This window comes from Oncorhynchus clarkii, chromosome 23, assembly GCF_045791955.1.
Source record: "Oncorhynchus clarkii lewisi isolate Uvic-CL-2024 chromosome 23, UVic_Ocla_1.0, whole genome shotgun sequence".
NCBI lineage: Eukaryota > Metazoa > Chordata > Actinopteri > Salmoniformes > Salmonidae > Oncorhynchus > Oncorhynchus clarkii.
The window spans coordinates 48324775-48349440 of record NC_092169.1 but is presented as its reverse complement, the minus strand read 5'-3'; the positions used below and the strand labels follow the sequence as shown (position 1 = coordinate 48349440).

Sequence of the window (24666 nt, the reverse complement as noted above, 5' to 3'; positions counted from 1 at the left end):
CACAACATTCCGCTGAAAAGGCAGCACGGGAAATGTAAAAATATTTTTTTGAGATATGTAGCTTTCACGCATTAACAAGTCCAATACATCAAATGAGAGATAAACATCTTGTTAATCTACCCATCGTGTCCGATTTGAAAAATGCTTTACAGTGAAAACACAACATATATTTATGTTAGACCACCACCAAATCCAAAAAACACACAGCCATTTTTCCCAGCTATTTCTGCTCACAAAGCAGAAATATAGATACAATTAATCACTAACCTTTGATAATCTTCATCAGATGACACTCATAGGACATCATGTTACACAATGCATTTATGTTTTTTTTCGATAATGTGCATATTTATATCCACATATCTCGGTTTACATTGGCGCCATATTCAGAAATGCCTCCAAAATATCCAGAGTAAATACAGAGAGCCACGTCATATAACAGAAATACTCATCATAAACTTTGATGAAAGATACATGTTTTACGTTTAATTAAAGATACATTTGTTCTTAATGCAACCGCTGTGTTAGATTTTTTTTCAACTTTAGGAAAAAAGCATACCATGCAATAATCTGAGACGGCGCTCAGAAGTACACAACATTTCTCCGCCATGTTGGAGTCAACAGAAATACGAAATTACATCATAAATATTCCCTTACCTTTGATGATCTTTCATCAGAATGCAGTGCCAGGAATCCTAGTTCCGCAATAAATTGTTGTTTTGTTCGATAATGTCCATTACTAGTGTCCAATTAGCTACTTTTGCTAGCACGTTTAGTTCACATGTCCAAACGCTGGCGCCGGTCCAGGCGAACTCGGACGAAAACTTCAAAAAGTTATATTCCAGGTCAAAAAAAATGGGTCAAATTAAGTAGAGAATCAATCTTCAGGATGTTGTTATCATATATATCCAATAACGTTCCAACCGGAGCATTCGTTTTTGTCTACAGAGTAATGGAACGCATGGCGATATCATGAGTAATGCACCTGACCAGGAACTGGCATTCTGCCAGACCACTGACTCAAATAGCTGCCATCCGGTCACACATCACACTAGTGGTTTCATTCCACGTTCTACTGACTGTTGACATCTAGTGGAAGGCGTAGGAAGTGCGAACAGATCCATATCTTACTGCGATGTGAATAGGCGATGAGTTGAAAATCAACCAGCCCCAGAATTTCCACTTCCTGTTTGGAAGTTTGCCAGCCATATGAGTTATGTTATACTCACAGACATAATTCAAACAATTTTAGAAACTTCAGTGTTTTCTATCCAATAGTAATAATAATATGCATATATTAGCATATGGGACAGAGTAGGAGGCAGTTCACTATGGGCACTCAATTCATCCAAAGTGAAAATGCTGCCCCCTATCCCTAAATTAAATACCTTACTGTGATTGTTTTGAGATAAAATGGTCCAAAATACATTTAAATAGCTTCTTAGCAAAGAGCAATTTCTCATGCAAGAATTTCGTTAGGACTGTCTGTGAGTGGTCTGAGAGGGATGGGAGAAACTGAAAATTAGCTTTATTGACAGAGGTTTGAAACTTTCTGATTGGTCTATTAACTCGTTTACATCTTGGCGATGTCACAAGGCAGGCCAAATCCCCATTCCACCAAACAGGCTAAAATCTCAGGCAGTCTTTCCGAACAGCTTTTACACTAAAAGGGCATTATCATAATTTTCACAATTTCACAGTATTATTCCAACCTCATAGTGTGGCAAAATGTATCAAATATAGGAATATCAAGTTTTTGACTGCACTGGGCCTTTAATACCTGACTAAAAGGAAATTGTTGATAAAATGCATCATACCTGCTGTATTTATGCAAAACCTGCTATCATGTAAAACATTTTTGGGACTGTATCAACAATGGATGAATGAAACAAATACCAATAGAGTTTTTGTGTGTATTTTTTTCAGTAAAGGAAAAGGGTTACATGGGTGGGTGGGTGGATGAATAAAGGAAGCAAGCAAAGGATGTATGGCATCACTGCTTCGTTTCCAGGGCATTTAATTAAGAACAAATGTAATAGCAGTCACAGTAGCAGCTCTGGCAGTGGTTGAGTTGATACGGTGACCTGTCTGTCTCTGAAAGGAAGAGTTAGCGGGATGAATGGATGGCACCACTTCGTCTTTTCTTAATTGAAGAGGAAAGGACTGATTATATGTAGTACCTAAGTGTGTTAGGCCTTCTGGAAGGAAGACGTACTCCAGCAGTAGGTTGCCACAGTTACCTGTCTGGAGGGCTGATCCTCTGCTGTGGTGCGATGAGTCGCAGTTTGACAGCTGGTGATTATGGGGCAGGATATGTTGGAGCCAATATACCATTAACCTAAGGTCGAAGTCCACTCCCCGCGGAAATCTAATTAGCCTAATAACAAAATCCATCAGTTTAAGCTAGAGATGTGTTTGTCTTGCGAAAGCATTCACCCCCTTGGCATTTTTCCTATTTTGTTGCCTTACAATCTGGAATTAAAATACATTTTGGTGGGTTTGTGTCATTTGATTTACATAACATGCCTACCACTTTGAAGATGCAAAATATGTTTTATTGTGAAACAAACAAGAAATAGGACAAAAAAACAGAACTTGAGCGTGCATAACTATTCACCCCCCCCCCCCCCCCAAAAAAATAATTTTTAGAGCCACCTTTTGCAGCAATTACAGCTGCAAGTCTCTTGGGGTATCTCTCTATAAGCTTGGCACATCTGGCCACTGGGATTTTTGCCCATTCTTCAAGGCAAAACTGCTCCAGCTCCTTCAAGTTGGATGGGTTCCGCTGGTGTACAACAACCTTTAAGTCATACCACAGATTCTCAAGTGGATTGAGGACTGGGCTTTGACTAGGTCATCCATCATTCCTTCAATTCTGACCAGTTTCCCAGTCCCTGCCAATGAAAAACATCCCCACGGCATGACGCTGCCACCACCATGCTTCGCTGTGGGGATGGTTTTCTCGGGATAATGAGAGGTGTCGGGTTTGCGCCAGACGTAGCGTTTTCCTTGATGGCTAAAAAACTCAATTTTAGTCTCATCTGACCAGAGAACCTTCTTCCATATGTTTGGGGAGTCTCCCACATTCCTTTTGGTGAACAACAAACATGTTTGCTTATTTTTTATTTTTAAGCAATGGCTTTTTTCTGGTCACTCTTCCATGAAGCCCAGCTCTGTGGAGTGTACGACTTAGTGGTCCTTAGGACAGATACTTCAATCTCCACTGTGGAGCTTTGCAGCTCCTTCAGGGTTATCTTTGGTGTCTTTGTTGCCTCTGATTAATGCCCTCCTTGCATGGTCCATGAGTTTTGGTGGGCAGCTCTCTCTTGGCATGTTTGTTGTGGTGCCATATTCTTTACATTTTTTAATAATGAATTTAGTTGTGCTCTGTTCGATGTTCAGAGTTTCTGATATTTTTTATAACCCAACCCTGATCTATACTCCTCCACAACGTTGTCCCTGACCTGTTTGGAGAGCTCCTTGGTCTTCATAGTGCCGCTTGCTTGGTGGTGCCCCTTGCTTGGTGGTGTTGCAGACTCTGGGGCCTTTCAGAACAGGTGTGTGTCACGTTCTGATCTTTATTTCCTTTGTTTTGTATTTATTTAGTATGGTCAGGGCGTGAGTTGGGTGGGCAGTCTATGTTTGTTTTTCTATGTTTTGGGGCATTTCTATGTTTCGGCCTAGTATGGTTCTCAATCAGAGGCAGGTGTCATTAGTTGTCTCTGATTGAGAATCATACTTAGGTAGCCTGGGTTGCACTGTTTGTTTGTGGGTGATTGTCTATGTTGATGGCTTGTTTCAGCGCAGCTTGCATTAGCTTCACGGTTGTTATTTTGTTTACTGGTTTTGTATAGTTTTCAGTGTTCAGTACTTTCTTGATTAAAGATTTACCATGGACACTTACCACGCTGCATTTTGGTCTTCCGATCCATCTCGCCTCTCCTCTTCAGATGAAGGTTGACTTTATTTAGCTAGTTATGTGGCTTCTGAAGGTAATTAGTTGCACCAGATATTATTTAGGGGCCTCATAGCAAAGCGGGTGAATACATATGCAAATTGAGGTTTGGCCATCTTCTGTCTGAACAGTTTGGACTACACACTAATATACCCTTCTGTGGAAAGGTGAGACTCTCATGAACAATATTCGTCTGGAGGTCTCCCAGTACCAGTTGAAAAAAAAAGGTGTCACTACAGTCCCTGGTTTGAATCCAGGCTGCATCACATCCAGCCGTGATTGGGAGTCCCATAGGTGCGGCGAACAATTGGCCCAGCATCGCCGGGGTAAGCTGGTCTTGTAAATAAGAATTTGTTCTTAACTGACTTGTCTAGTCAAATAAGGGTTAAATAAAACAAATTATATGTGTTTGTCTGGCCTAAAAGCAGTAAGGCCAAAAATAGATTGTCATCCATTATTTTTGTATTGTTTTTTCATACTTCAAGGCGTCTTAAAGTTCAAAATCAAGGCCTCCCGAGAGGCAAAGCAGTCTAATGTCAACATTGGATCATTCAGAGATCCTCACTGAACTTCTGGAGAGAGTTTGCTGCACTGAAAGTAAAGGGGCTGAATAATTTTGCACGCCCAATTTTTCAGTTTTTGATTTGTTAAAAAAGTTTGAAATATCCAATAAATGTCGTTCCACTTCATGATTGTGTCCCACTTGTTGTTGATTCTTCACAAAAAAATACAATTTTATATCTTTATGTTTGAAGCCTGAAATGTGGCAAAAGGTCGCAAAGTTCAAGGGGGCCGAATACTTTCGCAAGGCACTGTACATACCTCAGGTTTAGCTAGGATATCTAAATTTTCCATGTTAGGTGGCTATAATTTCTGACCTAAAATATACTGGATGCAATATTGTAGTATAAATCTTCAGAGCGGAGCATCCCCCTGCAGACATACAGATTTTTTTATTTTTATTTAACCAGGTAGGCTAGTTGAGAACAAGTTCTCATTTACAACTGCGACCTGGCCAAGATAAAGCATAGCAGTGTGAACAGACAACAACACAGAGTTACACATGGAGTAAACAATAAACAAGTCAAAAACACAGTAGAAAGGAAAGGAGTCTATATACTGTACATTGTGTGCAAAAGGCATGAGGAGGTAGGCGGATAATTACAATTTTGCAGATTAACACTGGAGTGATAAATAATCAGATGTGCAGGTAGAGATACTGGTGTGCAAAAGAGCAGAAAAGTCAAATATAAACAGTATGGGGATGAGGTAGGTAAATTGGGTGGGCTATTTACCGGTGGACTATGTACAGCTGCAGCGATCGATTAGCTGCTCAGATAGCAGATGTTTGAAGTTGGTGAGGGAGATAAAAGTCTCCAACTTCAGCGATTTTTGCAATTCATTCCAGTCACAGGCAGCAGAGAACTGGAAGGAAAGGCGGCCAAATGAGGTGTTGGCTTTAGGGATGATCAGTGAGATACACCTGCTGGAGCGCGTGCTACGGATGGGTGTTGCCATCATGACCAGTGAACTGAGATAAGGAGGAGCTTTACCTAGCATGGACTTGTAGATGACCTGGAGCCAGTGGGTCTGGCGACGAATATGTAGCGAGGGCCAGCCGACTAGAGTATACAGGTCGCAGTGGTGGGTGGCATAAGGTGCTTTAGTAACAAAACGGATGGCACTGTGATAAACTGCATCCAGTTTGCTGAGTAGAGTATTGGAAGCTATTTTGAAGATGACATCGTCGAGGATCGGTAGGAATGTCAGTTTTACTAGGGTAAGTTTGGCGGCGTGAGTGAAGGAGGCTTTGTTGCGAAATAGAAAGCCGACTCTAGATTTGATTTTGGATTGGAGATGTTTGATATGAGTCTGGAAGGAGAGTTTGCAGTCTAGCCAGACACCTATGTACTTATAGATGTCCACATATTCTAGGTCGGAACCATCCAGGGTGGTGATGCTGGTCAGGCGTGTGGGTGCAGGCAGCGAACGGTTGAAAAGCATGCATTTGGTTTTACTAGCGTTTAAGAGCAGTTGGAGGCCACGGAAGGAGTGTTGTATGGCATTGAAGATCGTTTGGAGGTTAAATAGCACAGTGTCCAAGGAAGGGCCAGAAGTATACAGAATGGTGCCGTCTGCGTAGAGGTGGATCAGGGAATCTCCCGCAGCAAGAGCAACATCATTGATATATACAGAGAAAAGAGTCGCCCCGAGAATTGAACCCTGTGGCACCCCCATAGAGACTGCCAGAGGACCGGACACCATGCCCTCCGATTTGACACACTGAACTCTGTCTGCAAAGTAGTTGGTGAACCAGGCAAGGCAGTCATTAGAAAAAGTCTACTGAGTCTGCCGATAAGAACATGGTGATTGACAGAGTCTAAAGCCTTGGCCAGGTCGATGAAGACGGCTGCACAGTACTGTCTTTTATCGATGACGGTTATGATATTGTTTAGTACCCTGAGCGTGCCTGAGGTGCACCCGTGACCGGCTCGGAAACCAGATTGCACAGTGGAGAAGGTACGGTGAGATTCGAGATGGTCAGTGATCTGTTTGTTGACTTGGCTTTCGAAGACCTTAGATAGGCAGGGCAGGATGGATATAGGTCTGTAACAGTTTGGGTCCAGGGTGTCTCCCCCTTTGAAGAGGGGGATGACTGAGGCAGCTTTCCAATCCTTGGGGATCTCAGACGATATGAAAGAGAGGTTGAACAGGCTGGTAATAGGGATTGCGACAATGGCGGCGTATAGTTTCAGAAATAGAGGGTCCAGATTGTCAAGCCCAGCTGATTTGTATGGGTCCAGGTTTTGCAGCTCTTTCAGAACATCTGCTATCTGGATTTGGGTAAAGTAGAAGCTGGGGAGGCTTGGGCGAGTATCTGCGGGGGGGGCGGAAATGTTGGCCGAGTTTGGAGTAGCCAGGAGGAAGGCATGGCCAGCCGTTGAGAAATGCTTGTTGAAGTTTTCGATAATCATGGATTTATCGGTGGTGACCGTGTTACCTAGCCTCAGTGCACTGGGCAGCTGGGAGGAGGTGCTCTTGTTCTCAATGGACTTTACAGTGTCCCAGAACTTTTTGGAGTTAGAGCTACAGGATGCAAATCTCTGCTTGAAGAAGCTGGCCTTTACTTTCCTGACTGACTGCTTGTATTGGTTCCTGACTTCCCTGAACAGTTGCATATCGCGGGGACTATTCGATGCTATTGCAGTCCGCCACAGGATGTTTTTGTGCTGGTTGAGGGCAGTTAGGTCTGGAGTGAACCAAGGGCTATATCTCTTCTTAGTTCTGCATTTTTTGAACGGAGCATGCTTATCTAAGATGGTGAGGAAGTTACTTTTAAAGAATGACCAGGCATCCTCAACTGACGGGATGAGGTCAATATCCTTCCAGGATACCCGGGCCAGTTTGATTAGAAAGGCCTGCTCGCAGAAGTGTTTTAGGGAGCGTTTGACAGTGATGAGGGGTGGTCGTTTGACTGCGGACCCGTAGCGAATACAGGCAATGAGGCAGTGATCGCTGAGATCCTGGTTGAAGACAGCGGAGGTGTATTTGGAGGGCCAGTTGGTCAAGATAACGTCTATGAGGATGCCCTTGTTTACAGATTTATGGTTGTACCTAGTGGGTTCCTTGATGATTTGTGTGAGATTGAGGGCATCTAGCTTAGATTGTAGGACTGCCGGGGTGTTAAGCATATCCCAGTTTAGGTCACCTAACAGAACAAACTCTGAAGCTAGATGGTGGGCGATCAATTCACAAATGGTGTCCAGGGCACAGCTGGGAGCTGAGGGGGGGTCGGTAGCAGGCGGCAACAGTGAGAGACTTATTTCTGGAGAGAGTAATTTTTAAAATTAGTAGTTCGAACTGTTTGGGTATGGACCTGGAAAGTATGACATTACTTTGCAGGTTATCTCTGCAGTAGACTGCAACTCCTCCCCCTTTGGCAGTTCTATCTTGATGGAAAATGTTATAGTTGGGTATGAAAATCTCAGAATTTTTGGTGGCCTTCCTAAGCCAGGATTCAAACATGGACATCAGGGTTGGCAGAGTGTGCTAAAGCAGTGAGTAAAACAAACTTAGGGAGGAGGCTTCTGATGTTGACATGCATGAAACCAAGGCTTTTTCGATCACAGAAGTCAACAAATGAGGGTGCCTGGGGACATGCAGGCCTGGGTTTACCTCCACATCACCCGCGGAACAGAGGAGGAGTAGTATGAGGGTGCGGCTAAAGGCTATCAAAACTGGTCGCCTAGAGCGTTGGGGACAAAGAATAAAAGTAGCCGATTTCTGGGCATGGTAGAATAGATTCAGGGCATAATACGCAGACGGGGGTATGGTGGGGTGCGGGTACAGCGGAGGTAAACCCAGGCACTGGGTGATGATAAGAGAGGTTATATCTCTGGACATGCTGGTTGTAATGGGTGAGGTCACCGCATGTGTGGGAGGTGGGACAAAGGAGGTATCAGAGGTATGAAGAATGGAACTAGGGGCTCCATTGTAAACTAAAACAATGATAACTAACCTGAACAACAGTATACAAGGCATATTGACATTTGAGAGAGACATACAGCGAGGCATACAGTAATCGCAGGTGTTGATTGGGAGAGCTAGCTAAAACAACAGGTGAGACAACAACAGCTAATCAGCTAGCACAACAACAGCAGGTAAAATGGCGATGACTAGGCAGAGAGGGTCGGATTAACTACACACAGAGCCTGAGTTCGCGGCTGGGGCCGACAGATAAAACATAAACAAACAGAATGGAGTACCGTGATTAATGGCCAGTCCAGCAGGCATCAGCTATGTAGCCAAGTGATCGCAGTGTCCAGCAGGCATCAGATTTATCTCATCCTAGCTAAAGCTGTATCAAGCATGTCTATATCTAACTAAACTGTCCTGGGTAGGGTACTGAAGCTGTAACATGCATGTCTATATCTAACTAAACTGTCCTGGGTAGGGTACTGAAGTGTAGTGAACGTCCTCCACTTTAGTACTGCGTAGTATTAACACTAGTACTATTATTACAACACGCTCCTGGACTATATAGTAGTATTACCAGTAGTACAACATAGTACTAGTACATAGTACATAGTATAGTATTATTACTAGTACAACAAAATCATGTACTGTATTTTCTTTTTCTTTTTTTATGTTTTTTTTGTAACCTTTATTTAACTAGGCAAGTCAGTTAAGAACAAATTCTTATTTACAATGTTGACCTAGGAACAGTGGGTTAACTGCCTGTTCAGTGGCAGAACGACAGATTTGTACCTTGTCAGCTCGGGGGTTTGAACTTGCAACCTTCCAGTTACTAGTCCAACACTCTAACCACTAGGCTACTTTGTAATATTACTAGTACAATAAGTACAACAAACTCTTGTATTGTATGGTACAATATTTTACGATCCCAAGGATATACATTGCTTTTGGAAAGTATTCATACCCCTTTCCCTTTTCCACATTTTGTTTTTACAGTACCAGTCAAAAGTTTGGACACCTACTCATACGTTGTATAATATTAGTGAAGACTTCAAAACTCTGAAATAACACATATGGAATCATGTAGTAACCAAAAAAGTGTTTATCAAATCAAAACATGTAATATTTTAAATTCTTCAAAGTAGCCACCCTTTGCCTTGATGACAGCTTTGCACACTCTTGGCATTCTCTCAACCAGCTTCAGCTACAATGCTTTTCCAACAGTCTTGAAGGAGTTCCCACATATGCTGAGCACTTGTTGGCTGCTTTTCCTTCACTCTGCAGTCCAACTCATCCCAAACCATCACAATTAGGTTGAGGTCAGGTGATTGTGGAGGCCAGATCATCTGATGCAGCACTCCATCACTCTCCTTCTTGGTCAAATAGCCATTACACAGCCTGGAGCTGTGTTGGGTCTTTGTCCTATTGCTTCACGGTGGGAACCACACATGCAGAGATCATCCGTTCACCTGCGCTGCGTCTCAAAAAGACGTGGAACCAAAAAAATTCAAATTTGGACTCTTCAGACCAAAGGACAGATTTACACCAGTCTAATGTCCATTGCTCATGTTTCTTGGCCCAAGAAAGTATCTTCTTATTATTGGTGTCATTTAGCAGTGGTTTCATTGCAGAAATTTGACCATGAAGGCCTGAGTCACAGTTTCCTCTGAACAGTTGATGTTGAGATGTCTCTTACCTAAACTCTGTCAAGCTTTTATTTGGCCTGCAGTTTCTGAGGCGTGTATCTCTTTCCTGTGGCGGTCCTCATGAAAGCCAGTTTCATCAGAGCGCCTGATGGTTTTTGTGACTGCACTTGAAGAAACTTTCTAAATTCTTTCATTTTTCCCGGATTGACTGACTGACCTTATTTGAGCTGTTCTTGCCATAATATGGACTTGGTCTTTTACCAAATAGGGCTATCTTCTGTATACCACCCCTACCTTGTCCCAACACAACTGATTGGCAATCTCATTAAGAAGGAAAGAAATTCCACAAATTAACTTTTGACAAGCACATCTTTAATTTAAATGCATTCCAGGGGACTGGAATGAAGCTGGTTGAAAGAATGCCAAGAGTGTGCAAAGCTGTTATCAAGTCAAAAGGTGGCTCCTTTGAAGAATGTCAAATGTAAAAAATATTTTGATTTGTTAAGCACTTTTTTGGTTACTACATGATTCCTTATGTGTTATTTCATAACTTTGATATTTTCACTATTATTCTAAAATAGTAACAATAAAGAAAAACCCTGGAATGAGTAGGTGGGTCCATACATTTGACTGGTACTGTATATTTCTTGTTAAAAGAGTGTACAGTAAAACCAGCACATAGACCTAGAGTAATCCCATGCAGGCACAGATGTATTTATTTTTATTTAACCTTTATCTAGCTATTGTATTTAGATAATAAATGACATGGTAGGTGACAGTGTATAACTAGGGCATATCTCTCCATACCTCTTTACCACAATCAATCCTACTAAAGGCCTGTGTCCGCTAGGCCTGTGTCCGTTCACTGTAGTCTAAGTAGTCCTGTTCGCTCCATTACTTCACAACAAGGAGAACAAGAACAGATCTCACACTCACCTGAAGTAACCCCCCCCCCCCCCTCCCTCCGCTTCACCCATCCTTGCTCTCCATGGGAGAATCTCAATTGCTTCTGCTCTCTCCTCGCCTCCTTTACAAAACATATTGGTGGAGAAGGTCAGAGGGAAGGGACCTCTGACTTTTTCATCTAATGGGTTTTGAGAAGGAGACGAGTAGAGAGGACGCGAGGTGTATGCAATTGAGATCATTCCTATGTTCCCCCTTCAGCACTTACTTCCTTATCTCCCTCCTCCCCCGTTCCCTACTCACCATTTCTTATCCTCACTTACCTGACCCTTCTCCCATCTCGTTCCCAATCCCTCACCCTGTTCCCTACTCTCCCTATGCCACCTTCTCCCACCTCGTTCCCCGTCCCTCACTCTGTTCCCTACTCTCCCTATGCCACCTTCTCCCACCTCGTTTCCCCTCCCTCACTCTGTTCCCTACTATTTGATTTGATTTTATTTGATTACTCTCCCTATGCCACCTTCTCCCAACTCGTTCCCCGTCCCTCACTCTGTTCCCTACTCTACCTATGCCCCCCCTCTCTCACCCTCCTTCCCCCACAGACCCTTTGCTGTTACCCCAGTTGCAAATTGCCAAACAAATGAACCCCTCGCCAGGGACACATTAGGATAAATTATCTTTAAAGAGGACCATTTATTTAAATCTCAACTGACAGTGGGTGGAATCTCTGATTCCATTTGGCTCCTCCTTGGGAGAAGCAGAGGATGGGGGGGGGGGTGAAGCACAGGGATTGCATTTCAATGTAGTCTCAGTGCATCAGAGATATATGAGAGAGCGATATGAGAGAACGAGAGAAATATCTTACAATAACCTCTCCTCTTATTCCAAGCAGTGCCGTGCAGTTACGTTGTGCTTAATCATATTTACACTGAGTTTACAAAACATTAGGAACACCTGCTCTTTCCATGATATAGACTGGACTGACCGGGTAAAAGCTGTGATCCATTATAGATGTTAAATCCACTTCAATCTGTGTTGATGAAAGGGAGAAGACATGGGGGAGGGGGGGCAACTCAATATTCGGAAGGTGTTCCTAATGTTTTGAACACTATATATCATGGTGAATAAGAGTCAAATGATATCTGGTCATCTCTTGTTTTTCAGGTATATTGGTATATCTTATCTCTCCCGCTGAAACCCTGACAGCCTTACTGAGGGGAATTGACTTGGGCTAAGGTCAAAAGTAGTGCACTATTAAAGGGAATAGTGGGCCATTTGGGACATACTTTAAGGGTCGCGTTAAATTAAGAGCGGGAGAAAGGTTATTCTAGTAGCTTTTACATCAGTTCTTTAAAAGTTTCCCTGAGTTTCAGTTCATAGTACCTTTCTCTCAATCACAATCTCTCCCTCTCTCCCTGGCTTGCGCTGACGAGAGCGTGCACGCTCTCTCGTGCTTGCTCTCTCTATCTCTCGCTTGCTCTCTCTCTCGTGCTCCACCTCTCTCGCTCTTGCGCTTGCTCTCTCTCTCGCGCTCCCCCTTTCTCGCTCTCTCTCTCTCGCGCTTGCTCTCTCTCTCGCGCTCCCCCTCTCTCGCGCTCGCTCCCGTCTCTCTCGCTCCCCCTTCTACCTCTCTCTCTCTCTTCCCTCCTGTGCCATCATGAAGCTAGGCTCTCAACACTTTTAGGTTGTTTTTTTTCTCCATCTAATTTTACCCTTGGGTAAACTCGAGTAGATTTCATATGAACGCCCATCATTTTAAACACTTGTTTCAGGCGTCATTTCTCCCTGGGTTTATGGGTGCCTTCGCTCTGCCACGGTGATGGACTATTAATAAAAGGACAGGCACATGCGGAGAGGAGAGTGAAGCACTCTGGGACTGTGACAATGGTGCACATGTATGCGATGGCACTCCTTCCCCATGAGATTCCTTATTAGAGATCCCGCAATCAAAACAGATTTTTTTTGTTTTGATTCTACTAAATTCCTTTATGCTATTTCATTTATTGAGGACAAACAAAAAGACAAACGCTTCATCTGTTGGACCATCGTCAGTGAATGTGACTACCTCCACAGTACCCCTCTCTTTCTTTCTCTACCCCAGCTAAAGGAAGGAAAGTGAGGGTGAAGACATACACCAACCCTCCTCCTGGAGAGCTAACCTCTAGCTGGATTTTGCTCCAACCTAACCCTAATCTCAAACATCTAATTCTACTGAATACCTCCTAATAATATTAATAATACAAATAATAATACATGGGATTTATACAGTGCTTTTCAGAGCAGTGTTACAGCAGGAAGCAGCAGCCTGCATACCGAGTAACTCTCCAGAAGGGAAAGAGCAGTGTTACAGCAGGAAGCAGCAGCCTGCATACCGAGTAACTCTCCAGAAGGGAAAGAGCAGTGTTACAGCAGGAAGCAGCAGCCTGCATACCCAGTAACTCTCCTGAAGGGGGGTTGGCAATCCCTGCCTTCTTGAAAGACAGCAGAGAACTATAGACCTACTGTAAGCACCACACAAAACTCATGAAATGGTGGTCCTAAAGTACATCTACTGCATGAGTCGGGCAAACCGATGACTATGTCCTTAACGTACATTTAGGGTTGATTTAAGATTATATTAAATCTTACTGTACATGTACCGCATGAGTGACACTAACTGGTGAGTCATGCGCTTCATAGGCTTTTCTATGAGTCGTGTGTTTCATGGTTGTGTGTTTCGTAGGTTGTTCTATGGGTCATGTTTTTCGTAGGTTGTTCTATGGGTTGTGTCTTTCGTAGGTTGTTCTATGGGTCATGTTTTTCTTAGGTTGTTCTTTGGGTTGTGTGTTTCGTAGGTTGTTCTATGGGTTGTGTCTTTCGTAGGTTGTTCTATGGGTTGTGTCTTTCGTAGGTTGTTCTATGGGTCATGTTTTTCGTAGGTTGTTCTATGGGTCATGTTTTTCGTAGGTTGTTCTATGGGTCGTGTGTTTCGTAGGTTGTTATATGGGTCATGTTTTTCGTAGGTTGTTCTATGGGTCATGTTTTTCGTAGGTTGTTCTATGGGTCGTGTGTTTCGTAGGTTGTTATATGGGTCATGTTTTTCGTAGGTTGTTCTATGGGTTGTGTCTTTCGTAGGTTGTTCTATGGGTCGTGTGTTTCGTAGGTTGTTATATGGGTTGTCTGTTTCATAGACACCGTTGGTGCTGTACTACAGGCTAATAAGCTTTCAAGTGCATTAAGGGTTATATTTTACATTCTAGTCATTTAGCAAACGCTCTTAACAAGATCGAATTGAAGGAGCAATTAGGATTAAGTGCCTTGCAAAAGGGCACATGGATCGATTTTTCACCTAGTCGGCGCAGGTATTTGAACTAGTGACTTCGGATACTGGCCCAATGCTCTTAATTAACCACTTGGCTATGTGTCACCCAGTGGGTGGTATTAGGTTATATAGATTGGCTGCTGGTAGTGACACAAACTGATGATTTCTGTGTTGTTTCATGGGTTGTTTCATGGGTTGTGTCTATAGTTTTATAAACTTCATTAAGGACTAAAGTCTAGTAATCCTTAACTAATGAAGGTCAATCTGTCTGGACAAATACATCAATAGAGACCAGAGTGCTAATCCAATGCTAAGTAGTGATACGTACTCCCTCCCTTCAGACCAATCTGCTAAGTAGTGATACGTACTGTACAGTACTCCCTCCCTTCAGACCAATCTGCTAAGTAGTGATACGTACTGTACAGTACTCCCTCCCTTCAGACCAATCTGCTAAGTAGTGATACTTACTCTACAGTACTCCCTCCCTTCAGACCAATCTGCTAAGTAGTGATACTTACTGTACAGTACTCCCTCCCTTCAGACCAATCTGCTAAGTAGTGATACGTACTGTACAGTACTCCCTCCCTTCAGACCAATCTGCTAAGTAGTGATACTTACTGTACAGTACTCCCTCCCTCCAGAACAATCCACTGATTCAAGATTAATCCATTCTTTGTTCATGTAATAACTACAATGAGGCTACTGCTTTCATCTTGAAATAGTGTTAGTTTAAGTCATTTTCTTCACCCTCTGCTCAATCTATACCATCTATAGCTTACCAATCACTGTACCTGTACACAGCCAATCTGTAAACAGCACACCCAACGACCTCATCTCCATATTATTACTTACCCTTTTGCTCTTTTGCACCCCAGTATCTCTACTTGCACATCATCATCTGCACATCTATCACTCCAGTGTTAATGGCTAAATTGTAATTATTTATGCTCTATGGCCTACGTATTGCCTTACCTCCATACTCTTCTACATTTGCACACACTGTACATAGACTTTTCTATTGTGTTATTGACTGTACGTTTGTTTATCCCATGTGTAACTCTGTGTTGTTTTTTTGTCGCACTGATTTGCTTTATCTTGGCCAGGTCGCAGTTGTAAATGAGAACTTGTTCTCAACTAGCCTACCTGGTTAAATAAAGGTGAACTAAAAACCTTCATCAAACATGTATAAATCTGACAAAAAAAAGAATAAGGAACATGTAAATCATTGTCATATCATAGAGAGGTAGCTACAGGGTACAGTTCATTTGATGTTCATGTCAACAACGTTCCCATGATTTCCTTCTTCTATATCTTCTCCATATCTTACTAATTGGGCTCCATTAACATGCATCATGTGCTATTTGTACAGTACTGCACAAACGATGCTTGGGGTAAGAAAAGACAGGAGAAGAGCTTTCATGAGATTAGTATAGAGAGTAGAAGACATCTGATTCAAGACACAAAGTAAAAATAATCTGTTTCTATTATCTCTATAAATGTATCATAGCCAGAAGAAAACCATCAAGAGGGTGGGAGACTGAGCATGCTGGGTGGTATTCTGACATGAGATCCGTGCTTTTATTTAGAATTTTCTCAAAGTCTGCCATTGACATCAATGAATGATTTCATGCAAAGGTCCTAGTTGTGCAAGCTTGATCTTCACTCTGAATCGGGCCCGGTGAGGGCAGCAGGGTTGTCACATAACCCAGTCGTATGACCCACTCCTAGAGTGTTTTACAGAGCCCTCCTGCCTCATGTGTTGTCCCCTTCTGCTGTCACTGCCACCGTCTCCGCGGGTGACAGTTGATAAGATGATGGGTGAGGTCAGAGAGAGGTGGCTTGACAAACTTCACTCTCTCGCTCTTTCTCTTTCTCGCGTTTTTCCTCTTCCTCCTCTCTCTCTGTCTTGCTCTCTCCCTTCTCCCTCTCTGTATCTCCCTTTCTCCTTAACCACCACTTCTTCCCTCCGCCAGCCGCCACGTTATCTTCACTGTCAAATCTTTGACCCTGAACCAAAGTAACCCTCTAGAAATGCTCCCCTCTCCTTTCATAATGTTTGCTAGAGGAGGAAAAGGAGGAGAGTGTTGTCAGCGTGTCAGCCGGGGGCTTGTGCCCACGAGGCCAGCCTTTTCTTCACACCTGCCTTCAAGGATAAGTGGGCTTGTCACGGGCAAATCTAATCTGTCGCTAGGCTCCGTCACACTCAATCGCTAGCTGTGCTAACTCTTGTCTACTCCTCTCCTTTCCTGCCTGCTAGCATTGTTAGCTGCACACCTACACTACTGCACTCTCTACTCCTGTCCTTTCCTGTCTGCTAGCATTGTTAGCTGCTCACCTACACTACTGCACTCTCTACTCCTGTCATTTACTGTCTGCTAGCATTGTTAGCTGCTCACCTACACTACTGCACTCTCTACTCCTGTCCTTTCCTGTCTGCTAGCATTGTTAGCTGCTCACCTACACTACTGCACTCTCTACTCCTGTCCTTTACTGTCTGCTAGCATTGTTATCTGCTCACCTACACTACTGCACTCTCTACTCCTGTCCTTTCCTGTCTGCTAGCATTGTTAGCTGCTCACCTACACTACTGCACTCTCTACTCCTTACCTTTACTGTCTGCTAGCATTGTTAGCTGCACACCTACACTACTGCACTCTCTACTCTTTTCCTTGCATCTGTGACTGACCATAATGGCACCCTTTTTCCTATATAGTGCCTATATATATTTATGTATTAATGTATTTATATAGTCCCTATGGGCCCTGGTCAAATGCAGTGCACTATATACCTAGGTAACATGGTGCCACTTGGGACACAGACTGTCTGTTAGCATTGTTAGCCACCGCCTCTAGTGCTCTCCTCAGCACAGGAGGTTGGTGGTACCTTAATTGGGGAGAACGGGCTTGTGTTAATGAGTGGAGCGGAATAAGTGGAATGGTATCAAAAACATCAAACACATGCTTTACTTGCCTCCCGAGTGGCGCAGCAGTCAAAGGCACTAAATCGCAATGCTTGAGGCGTCACTACAGACCCGGGTTCGATCCCAGCCTGTGTCACAACCGGCAGTGACTGGGAGACACATGAGGCGGCGTACAATTGGACCAGCGTCGTTAGGGGAGGGTTTGGCTGGCCGGGATTTCCTCATCCCATTGCGTTCTAGCGCAAGCTGACTGCAGTCGCCAGCTGGATGGTGGATTGGTGCGGCTGGCTTCCGGGTTAAGCGAGCAGTGTGGCTTGGCACGGTCATGTTTTGGAGGATGCATGGCTATCGACCGTTGCCTCTCCCGAGTCCATAGGGAATTTGCAGCAATGGGACAAGACTGTAAGTACCAATTGGATATCATGAAAAAGGGGTAAAAGTACAAAAAAATAAGTATAATAATAATAACACATGGTTTCCAGGTGTTTAATGCCATTTTATTTGCTTCGTTCTGGCCATTATTATGAGCCGTTCTCCCCTCAGCAGCCTCCTGTGCCCCTGAGTGTAGCCTACCCTGAGTGTAGCCTCCCCTGAGTCTAGCCTCCCCTGAGTGTAGCCTTCCCTGAGTGTAGCCTCCCCTGAGTGTAGCCTCCCCAGGTAGAGGAAGAAAAGGGATGTGTACATTAACAAACACTTGAGGGAACAGCGGCGATTTCATCGGGAAATGAACAGAAAATAATGGCCGATGTTGTGGTCAGAGGTTATAGGACACCCACCTCTGCTTTGAATCACTCGTTGTCCTCAGTGTTTTGTCTCTTAGATCTGACTCCGTCTTGTTGGCGAGCTGTAATCTGCCATCGCACTGTGCACTTGAAAATAAAGACAGAACATCAACCATTATGTTAGGAAAAGGAATAGCGAGAAAGAGATGAGTGTGTGAAAAGTTCTTTATCTTTACATTTTTGTCATTTAGCAGACACTCTTCCTGAGTGACTTACAGTTAGTGCATTCAACTTAAGATAGCTAGGTGAGACCACCACATCAGTCATAGTAAGTACATTTTTCCTCAAAGTGGCTATCAGCAGTCAGAGTTAGTAAGGGATTAAAAAAACCTACTGTGAGTGTTAGTTCACAAAAGGAATGTATTTTTGTGGGGGGTTGAGGAGGTGGTGGAGGGGGCTGTGGGATTATTTAAGATACTCTTTGAAGAGGTAGGGTTTTAGATGTTTTTGGAAAATCGTCAAGAAGTCTGCTGTCCTAGCTTCAGGGGGAAGCTGGTTCTACCATTGGGGTACCAGGACAGAGAGGAGCTTAGACTGGGCATCTCGAGATAGAGAGAGAGCACCACTGCCTGGTACGGCAATTGCTCGGCCTCCCACCACAAGGCACTACAGAGGGTAATGCGTACGGCCCAGTACATCACTGGGGCTAAGCTGCCTGCCATCCAGGATCTCTACACCAGGTGGTGTCAGAGGAAGGCCCTAAAAATTGTCCAAGACCCCAGCCACCCCAGTCATAGACTGTTCTCTCTACTACCGCATGGGAAGGGGTACCGGAGTGCCAAGTCTATGACAAAAAGGCTTCTCAACAGTTTTTACTCCCAAGCCATAAAACTCCTGAACAGGTAACCAAATGGCTACCCGGACTATTTGCATTGTGTGCCCCCCCCCCACAAACCCCTCTGTTACGCTGCTGCTACTCTCTGTTTATCATATATGCATAGTCACTACTATACATTCATGTACATACATCAATTGGACTGACCAATCAGTGTCCCCGCACATTGGCTAACTGGGCTATCTGCATCTGTCCCACCACCCGCCAACCCCTTTTTCACGCTACTGATACTCTCTGTTTATCATATATGCATAGTCACTTTAACCATATCTACATACTACCTCAATCAGCCTGAATAACCGGTGCCTGTATGTAGCGTTACCACTGTTATAGCCTTGCTACTGTATATAGCCTCACTACTGTTATTTTTACTGCTTTATTTCTTTACTTACCTATTGTTCACCTAATACCTTTTTTGCACTATTGGTTAGAGCCTGTAACTAAGCATTTCACTGTAAGGTCTAAATCTATTGTATTCGGTGCAAGTGACAAATAAACTTTGATTTGAAATGAGAGCGAGAGAGAGAACAGTGGAGCAAAACAGAACAGTGGAGGCCTATCAGAGGGAGATGAATTAAGATGCATTAGAATTTGGATGGCACTCGGAACACAAAGTGGGCTGTCTAATATCTAATCAGCTTCCCATTCAGCTGGTGCAAATTCCTCCCGTAAGTGCAGTGTAGGTCAGTTATTAACCCACTGTTGTCAAACATTTAGAGTTCATTACAGAGGCCGCATTGACAATTGCCTATTCATTTTAATTAATTGAAAATGAATATACTGAAATTGATGGGGATCATTATGTTGCTAATTTGTACAGTAACTTCAGAAAGTATTAATACTTGTGGTGCGCGGGTTAGATGTTTGTTCACCCGCACCCACCCGCAATAGCTAATAATCCATCTGGAACCGCCCAGAAAGTCCAAATCTGAGGGTTGCACACGACCCTAACCGTAAATATAGAAATTGCGCTGTAGGCTACACTCAGATGGAAAGATTTTTTTGACAGGGGGTGCAGGATTTTTTTTGTGCCTAATACAGATATGTTTCTGCTTAGATTTTCCGACATTTTCATAGGCTATGTATAAGACAACTTACAGCTTCTCTTCTGTCATTATATTTTGCCTTAGAAGACTAAATAAAGCCGTGCTCACCAGAATAATGTCATACATTTATAGAATGAATTGTCCTTACAAAATACTCCAAATGACATCAGTTTGATCGGTTGTAAGGAAATAGAAAGCTGTGAAAATCCCCCAGCATGTTTCTGATAAGATTTCAGTTTGGCTTGGATTAATATTTGATGTGGTTGAAATATGATCAGCTATCGGCTAAGGTGTATGTAAACTTTCGACTTCAACTGTACATGTCAGGACACACAAGTCAGCAGTCAGCAGTCAGCAGTCAGGACACAAGTCAGCAGTCAGGACACACAACTGCAATGAGTTCCGATTACTAGTCTTCCTCGAGCAGCTTTGTGGATGAAAGCTGACGCTTCTCTAGAAGTAAAGGTGAGTACAGGTAAATGTCACATGACAGGTAAATAACTATACACAAAACACATCTACAATATTATCACGTCAGTGTATAGACGCAAAAATATCGCGTAGGAATGTATACAAAGGAGGTGAGTAAAGGATTACTCTATCAGAGCTGCGTGTAAAATACAGTACATGCACGGGTGGGTAAAAAAACGCGCAAGGCACATTGTGACGATGATCAATAACTCAGCAGAGCAAGGAAATACACAAAAGCCTGATCAGTCTAAGAAGGATTGTGTATACTAGAGAAAAAAGTTCGGATCTAGTTGTTTGTTTAATACGTTGGGGGCGACAGTGTCTAGGAGATGGATCCATTTACCCTCTTTTTGAAGTAAGAAAAGGTCAAAATCACCTCCTCTCCCATTCTTCCGCATTTTATCTATAGCCCAGATCTTTAGTTCATTGACTGCGTGTTGGTGCTGAATAAAGTGGGCTGCTAGAGGGTAGTTCTCCTCCTTGCTCTAATATAGCTTTTGTGTTCTATGACCCATGTCTCAGTGCGCGTGTGGTCTTCCCGATTTGTAATTTGGAGCACGGGCACTGGATAATGTAGAGTGAGTCCATTCAACTTATTATGTGACTTGTTAAGCAGATTTTTACTTCTGAATTTATTTAAGCTTGCCATAGCAAGAATACTTATTGACTAAAGACATTTCAGCTTTTAATTTTTAATTAATTTGTAACATTTTCGAAAAACTTAATTACACTTTGACATTATGGGGTATTATGGTGTGTAGACCAGTGTCCAAAAATCTGTCTAGAACACAACACAATGTGGAAAAAGTCAAGAGGTGTGAATACTTTCTGAAGGCACCATAATTTGCATCATAATGGGAAGGCTGTTTTCCTCTAAATTGTCTTATCATTTGTTGGTCACTTTGAGTCATCATGGACTGTCAACATGTCCTCATATCACTACTCTTCCATATTTGCCTTTTCATTTAATATGTGTGTGAGATCAGTGAGTTTTGAGCTGTGAGTATGAGTTATTGTGGGTGAGATCATCCATGTAATGGTTGAGGTGTTGTTGGTAAGTTGGTGCTGGTTATGAGTTAGTCATAAAAACAGAATTAATTGACTCTGTTAAGTTACACTCAGGTCAGGGGATCTGGAATCTGCTAGCACACCTTCATAGCGGCTAAAGATATTGATCATACTCTATATTGATGTTCATGCTCCTGATATAAATCCATTGCCATTCTGTTGTCATTGTGTGAATTTCAATGAATTTGAAAATAAACTCCCATTGTTTTACTACTTTGAGTATTTTTTGGTAGCATATTATATTCTATGGAATGTGTTCTGTGTGGAATGGCATAGGCTATCTTGTGTTGAATATGAGTTACTTATAATAACCCCTTCCTCCTTCTCTCTTTCTCTCCCTCTCCACAGCTAACCCAACAGGCCCGGCAGTGAAGGGCTACCCAGGTCCATCGGAGGGGGTGTTCCGTGAGTCAAGCAGTACCACAGGGATGGTGGTTGGCATCATAGCGGCAGCCGCTCTCTGTATCCTCATCCTGCTCTACGCCATGTACAAATACCGCAACCGGGACGAGGGATCTTACCATGTGGACGAGAGCCGTAACTACATCAGTAACACATCGCAGTCCAACGGGACGTTGGTGAAGGACAAACCGCCGAACGCAGCCAAGACCTCCTTTAAGAGCAAGAAGAATAAGGACAAGGAGTATTACGTGTGATCCTTACTGTCTCTGGTCTTCGCCACTGGCCCGACAAACTTTTTGACTCGAGAAGACCAATCAGGAGATCAGAAGACCACTAAAAAGTGTATAATAATGAACAAACGAAATTCAACAAAAACTACAAAATAACATTTTGTCTTTCATTTTACCCAAGACATGGTGGGATGATGTTATACCCGAATGCCAAATGGACTAAAAAATACAACAGAACATCTTCCTTTAGATTCTTAAAACCAACAACCTGGGCTTTAGGAAATAGCACCAGGGAGATAGAGGTACTCTATTGGACTATACTGAAGAGGGTTTGGAACTGCAGAATAATCAACAGGAGTACCTATACATCTTAAACCAACAAACAATCCAACCAATTGTTCAGTTTTATTCAGTTTATTACCAGGATATTGGTTGTCCAAACGGGAGAAGAGAGATGCAAACGGGCGAGGAGAGGTATACAATTGAGGAAGATATATTACAACTATAAACTCCAATGTTTAATTTACATATCCTGTGTTTGTGTTAACTGGGAACTTTTCTACGAGAAAATACTTAAAACGCACAAATGAGGTAAATAAAGAAAACCCAACACCAAACATGTGCAACAACAGATGACGAGTGAATAGAAAAGAGATGGCATAATGGGAAGGTAACAGTGAAGAAGAAAGGGAAAGGATAAATATGCTACCTACTGTATGTTTGACTAATCAGCCAAAGTATTTGCACTTTTTATGGTGGCAATGATGGCCAAAACACAGACTAAAGGAACATTTGGCTGCCTGATCTATCAACAGTGCAAAGACAAAATGGCCTCCGATTTATCTTGATCTAGAGAGACTTATGTCAAGTTATGATTAAGATTCATCTTTGCCAGTTAAGAAATCATGATGCCTTAGATTCCACACTGTTGTTGAAAACTAAGGCAAAGTGTTTTACAGAATTCTGGAAGGAGAAGTCCGAATGTTCTGAATGCGATAATTCTGATACTGGAACACTCCATGCACGCAAACGTATCTTATTACAGTACATGTTTATATACAGTACAACCACATCTATATGTGCTTTCTGGACAGTGACAAAGTGGTGTTTTATAGCCTGTTGTATAGATGACCACGCAAGCTATATCTGCTCCTCCTCCAACCATTTTTGGAATAAAAAAACGAATAAAAAAATGACAAAAATACCAAATTAAATGTTACTAAGTGTTGCTAGATATAGAAGATTTTATGATGACGTTGATCGGCATTTACTTTTCCTTTCAGTTGGATTCTTTATTCCCCCGTTAAACATCTGTTTAGTTTTTATACAAATGCCAACCTGATCTAATAGATATATTGACCCCGCCCAGTAGTAGCCTGACCGTCCTCAAACTGTACAAGGTAATGATAGTGGACAGTAGAGACCTGGCATGATGATATGCAGGATGAGGTCATGTCTCCAGGGTATCACAAACTTTCTCCCCATTCCTGCTCCTTCCCAGTTCCTGGGGCAGTAACAGTAACGGATGGCCTTCCTCCCTATACCTGCCCCCCCAAACTAAACCTAGCTATGTACGAATGAAGACGTATACTACTGATGATGTTGCTGTATGTGTTCCTATAAGTGGTCCTATAACATGATTGTTTAGTGTATGCTTGGGCTGATGCAAACAAACTGAAGAAGAAATAGGAAGCGATCATTTGAACCGTTTGTGTTTTTGTCATTCTACTGTCAGCTCTGTTCTGCTGTCCTGGTGACCTGATGGACTTGGAATGAGTGCTACTATGACCTATAAATAATGAGGACTATTATAAATTCTTTGATTGTTCATTTCTTTTTAATTTCTACATGTGCTATTTTTTTCTACAGTATTTTATGTTCAAATTGTGACAATGTCTTTATTATTGACCTCAGTAACATTTATTATGAAAAAAAATAGTTTTGAAAAATTCAATGAATAAATGAAATAAAATGAACTTCAGTCTACTGTATGAGGTTCTATGGTAAAATCATTGTGCTTTGTTAATTACTAAATGGTTCATTGGTCTACCTTTCTGTTTTTTCTTTCTTATCGGTATCTTAAGTCATTTATCTTCGTTTCCTAGAAAGACCCTGTACATGCTATCTTTATTATAACTGCTTAAATGATACCTTATTTGATTCACCCATGCATTCATTAACAAACAGAACAATATAAGACCTTCATTCCTACAGTTTCAACATGTTAACCAATAATATTAAACCAGTTGAACAGCATGCACCCAGCTGGTTATGACAGTAACATGTTAACCAGTAATATTAAACCAGTTGAACAGCATGCACCCAGCTGGTTATGACAGTAACATGTTAACCAGTAATATTAAACCAGTTGAACAGCATGCACCCAGCTGGTTATGACAGCAACTTGTTGTTCACTCAGTTGTAGTTACGGCCAATAAAAACTATAGAAGGTATTGCATGCTTGCATCGCCAATGGCATCATATTCCCTATATAGTGCACTACTTTTGATCTATGGGAATAGGGCTCACACTATAAAGGGAATAGGTTGCCATTTGGGAAGACGCCCAGACATATCTCTCCTGCATACACAAAGTTCATGTATTTCAAGGCTAAGGAGATGATGCCTCTAT

At 42.5% G+C, this 24666-nt stretch overlaps 1 protein-coding gene across 12 annotated transcripts in view; it reads left to right on the top strand.

Moving 5' to 3' along the window:
* The window catches only part of LOC139381237 (neurexin-1a-like), a 749117-nt gene extending 725181 nt beyond the window's left edge, over window positions 1-23936 (top strand). For all 12 annotated transcript variants that reach the window (XM_071124703.1, XM_071124702.1, XM_071124701.1 and 9 more), the window contains one exon: window positions 21752-23936. In XM_071124703.1, coding sequence (XP_070980804.1) covers window positions 21752-22059 — 308 coding nt within the window. In that variant the 3' untranslated portion in view covers window positions 22060-23936. The remainder of the gene's footprint in view (window positions 1-21751) is intronic.
* The last annotated feature ends 730 nt before the right edge of the window (window positions 23937-24666 follow it).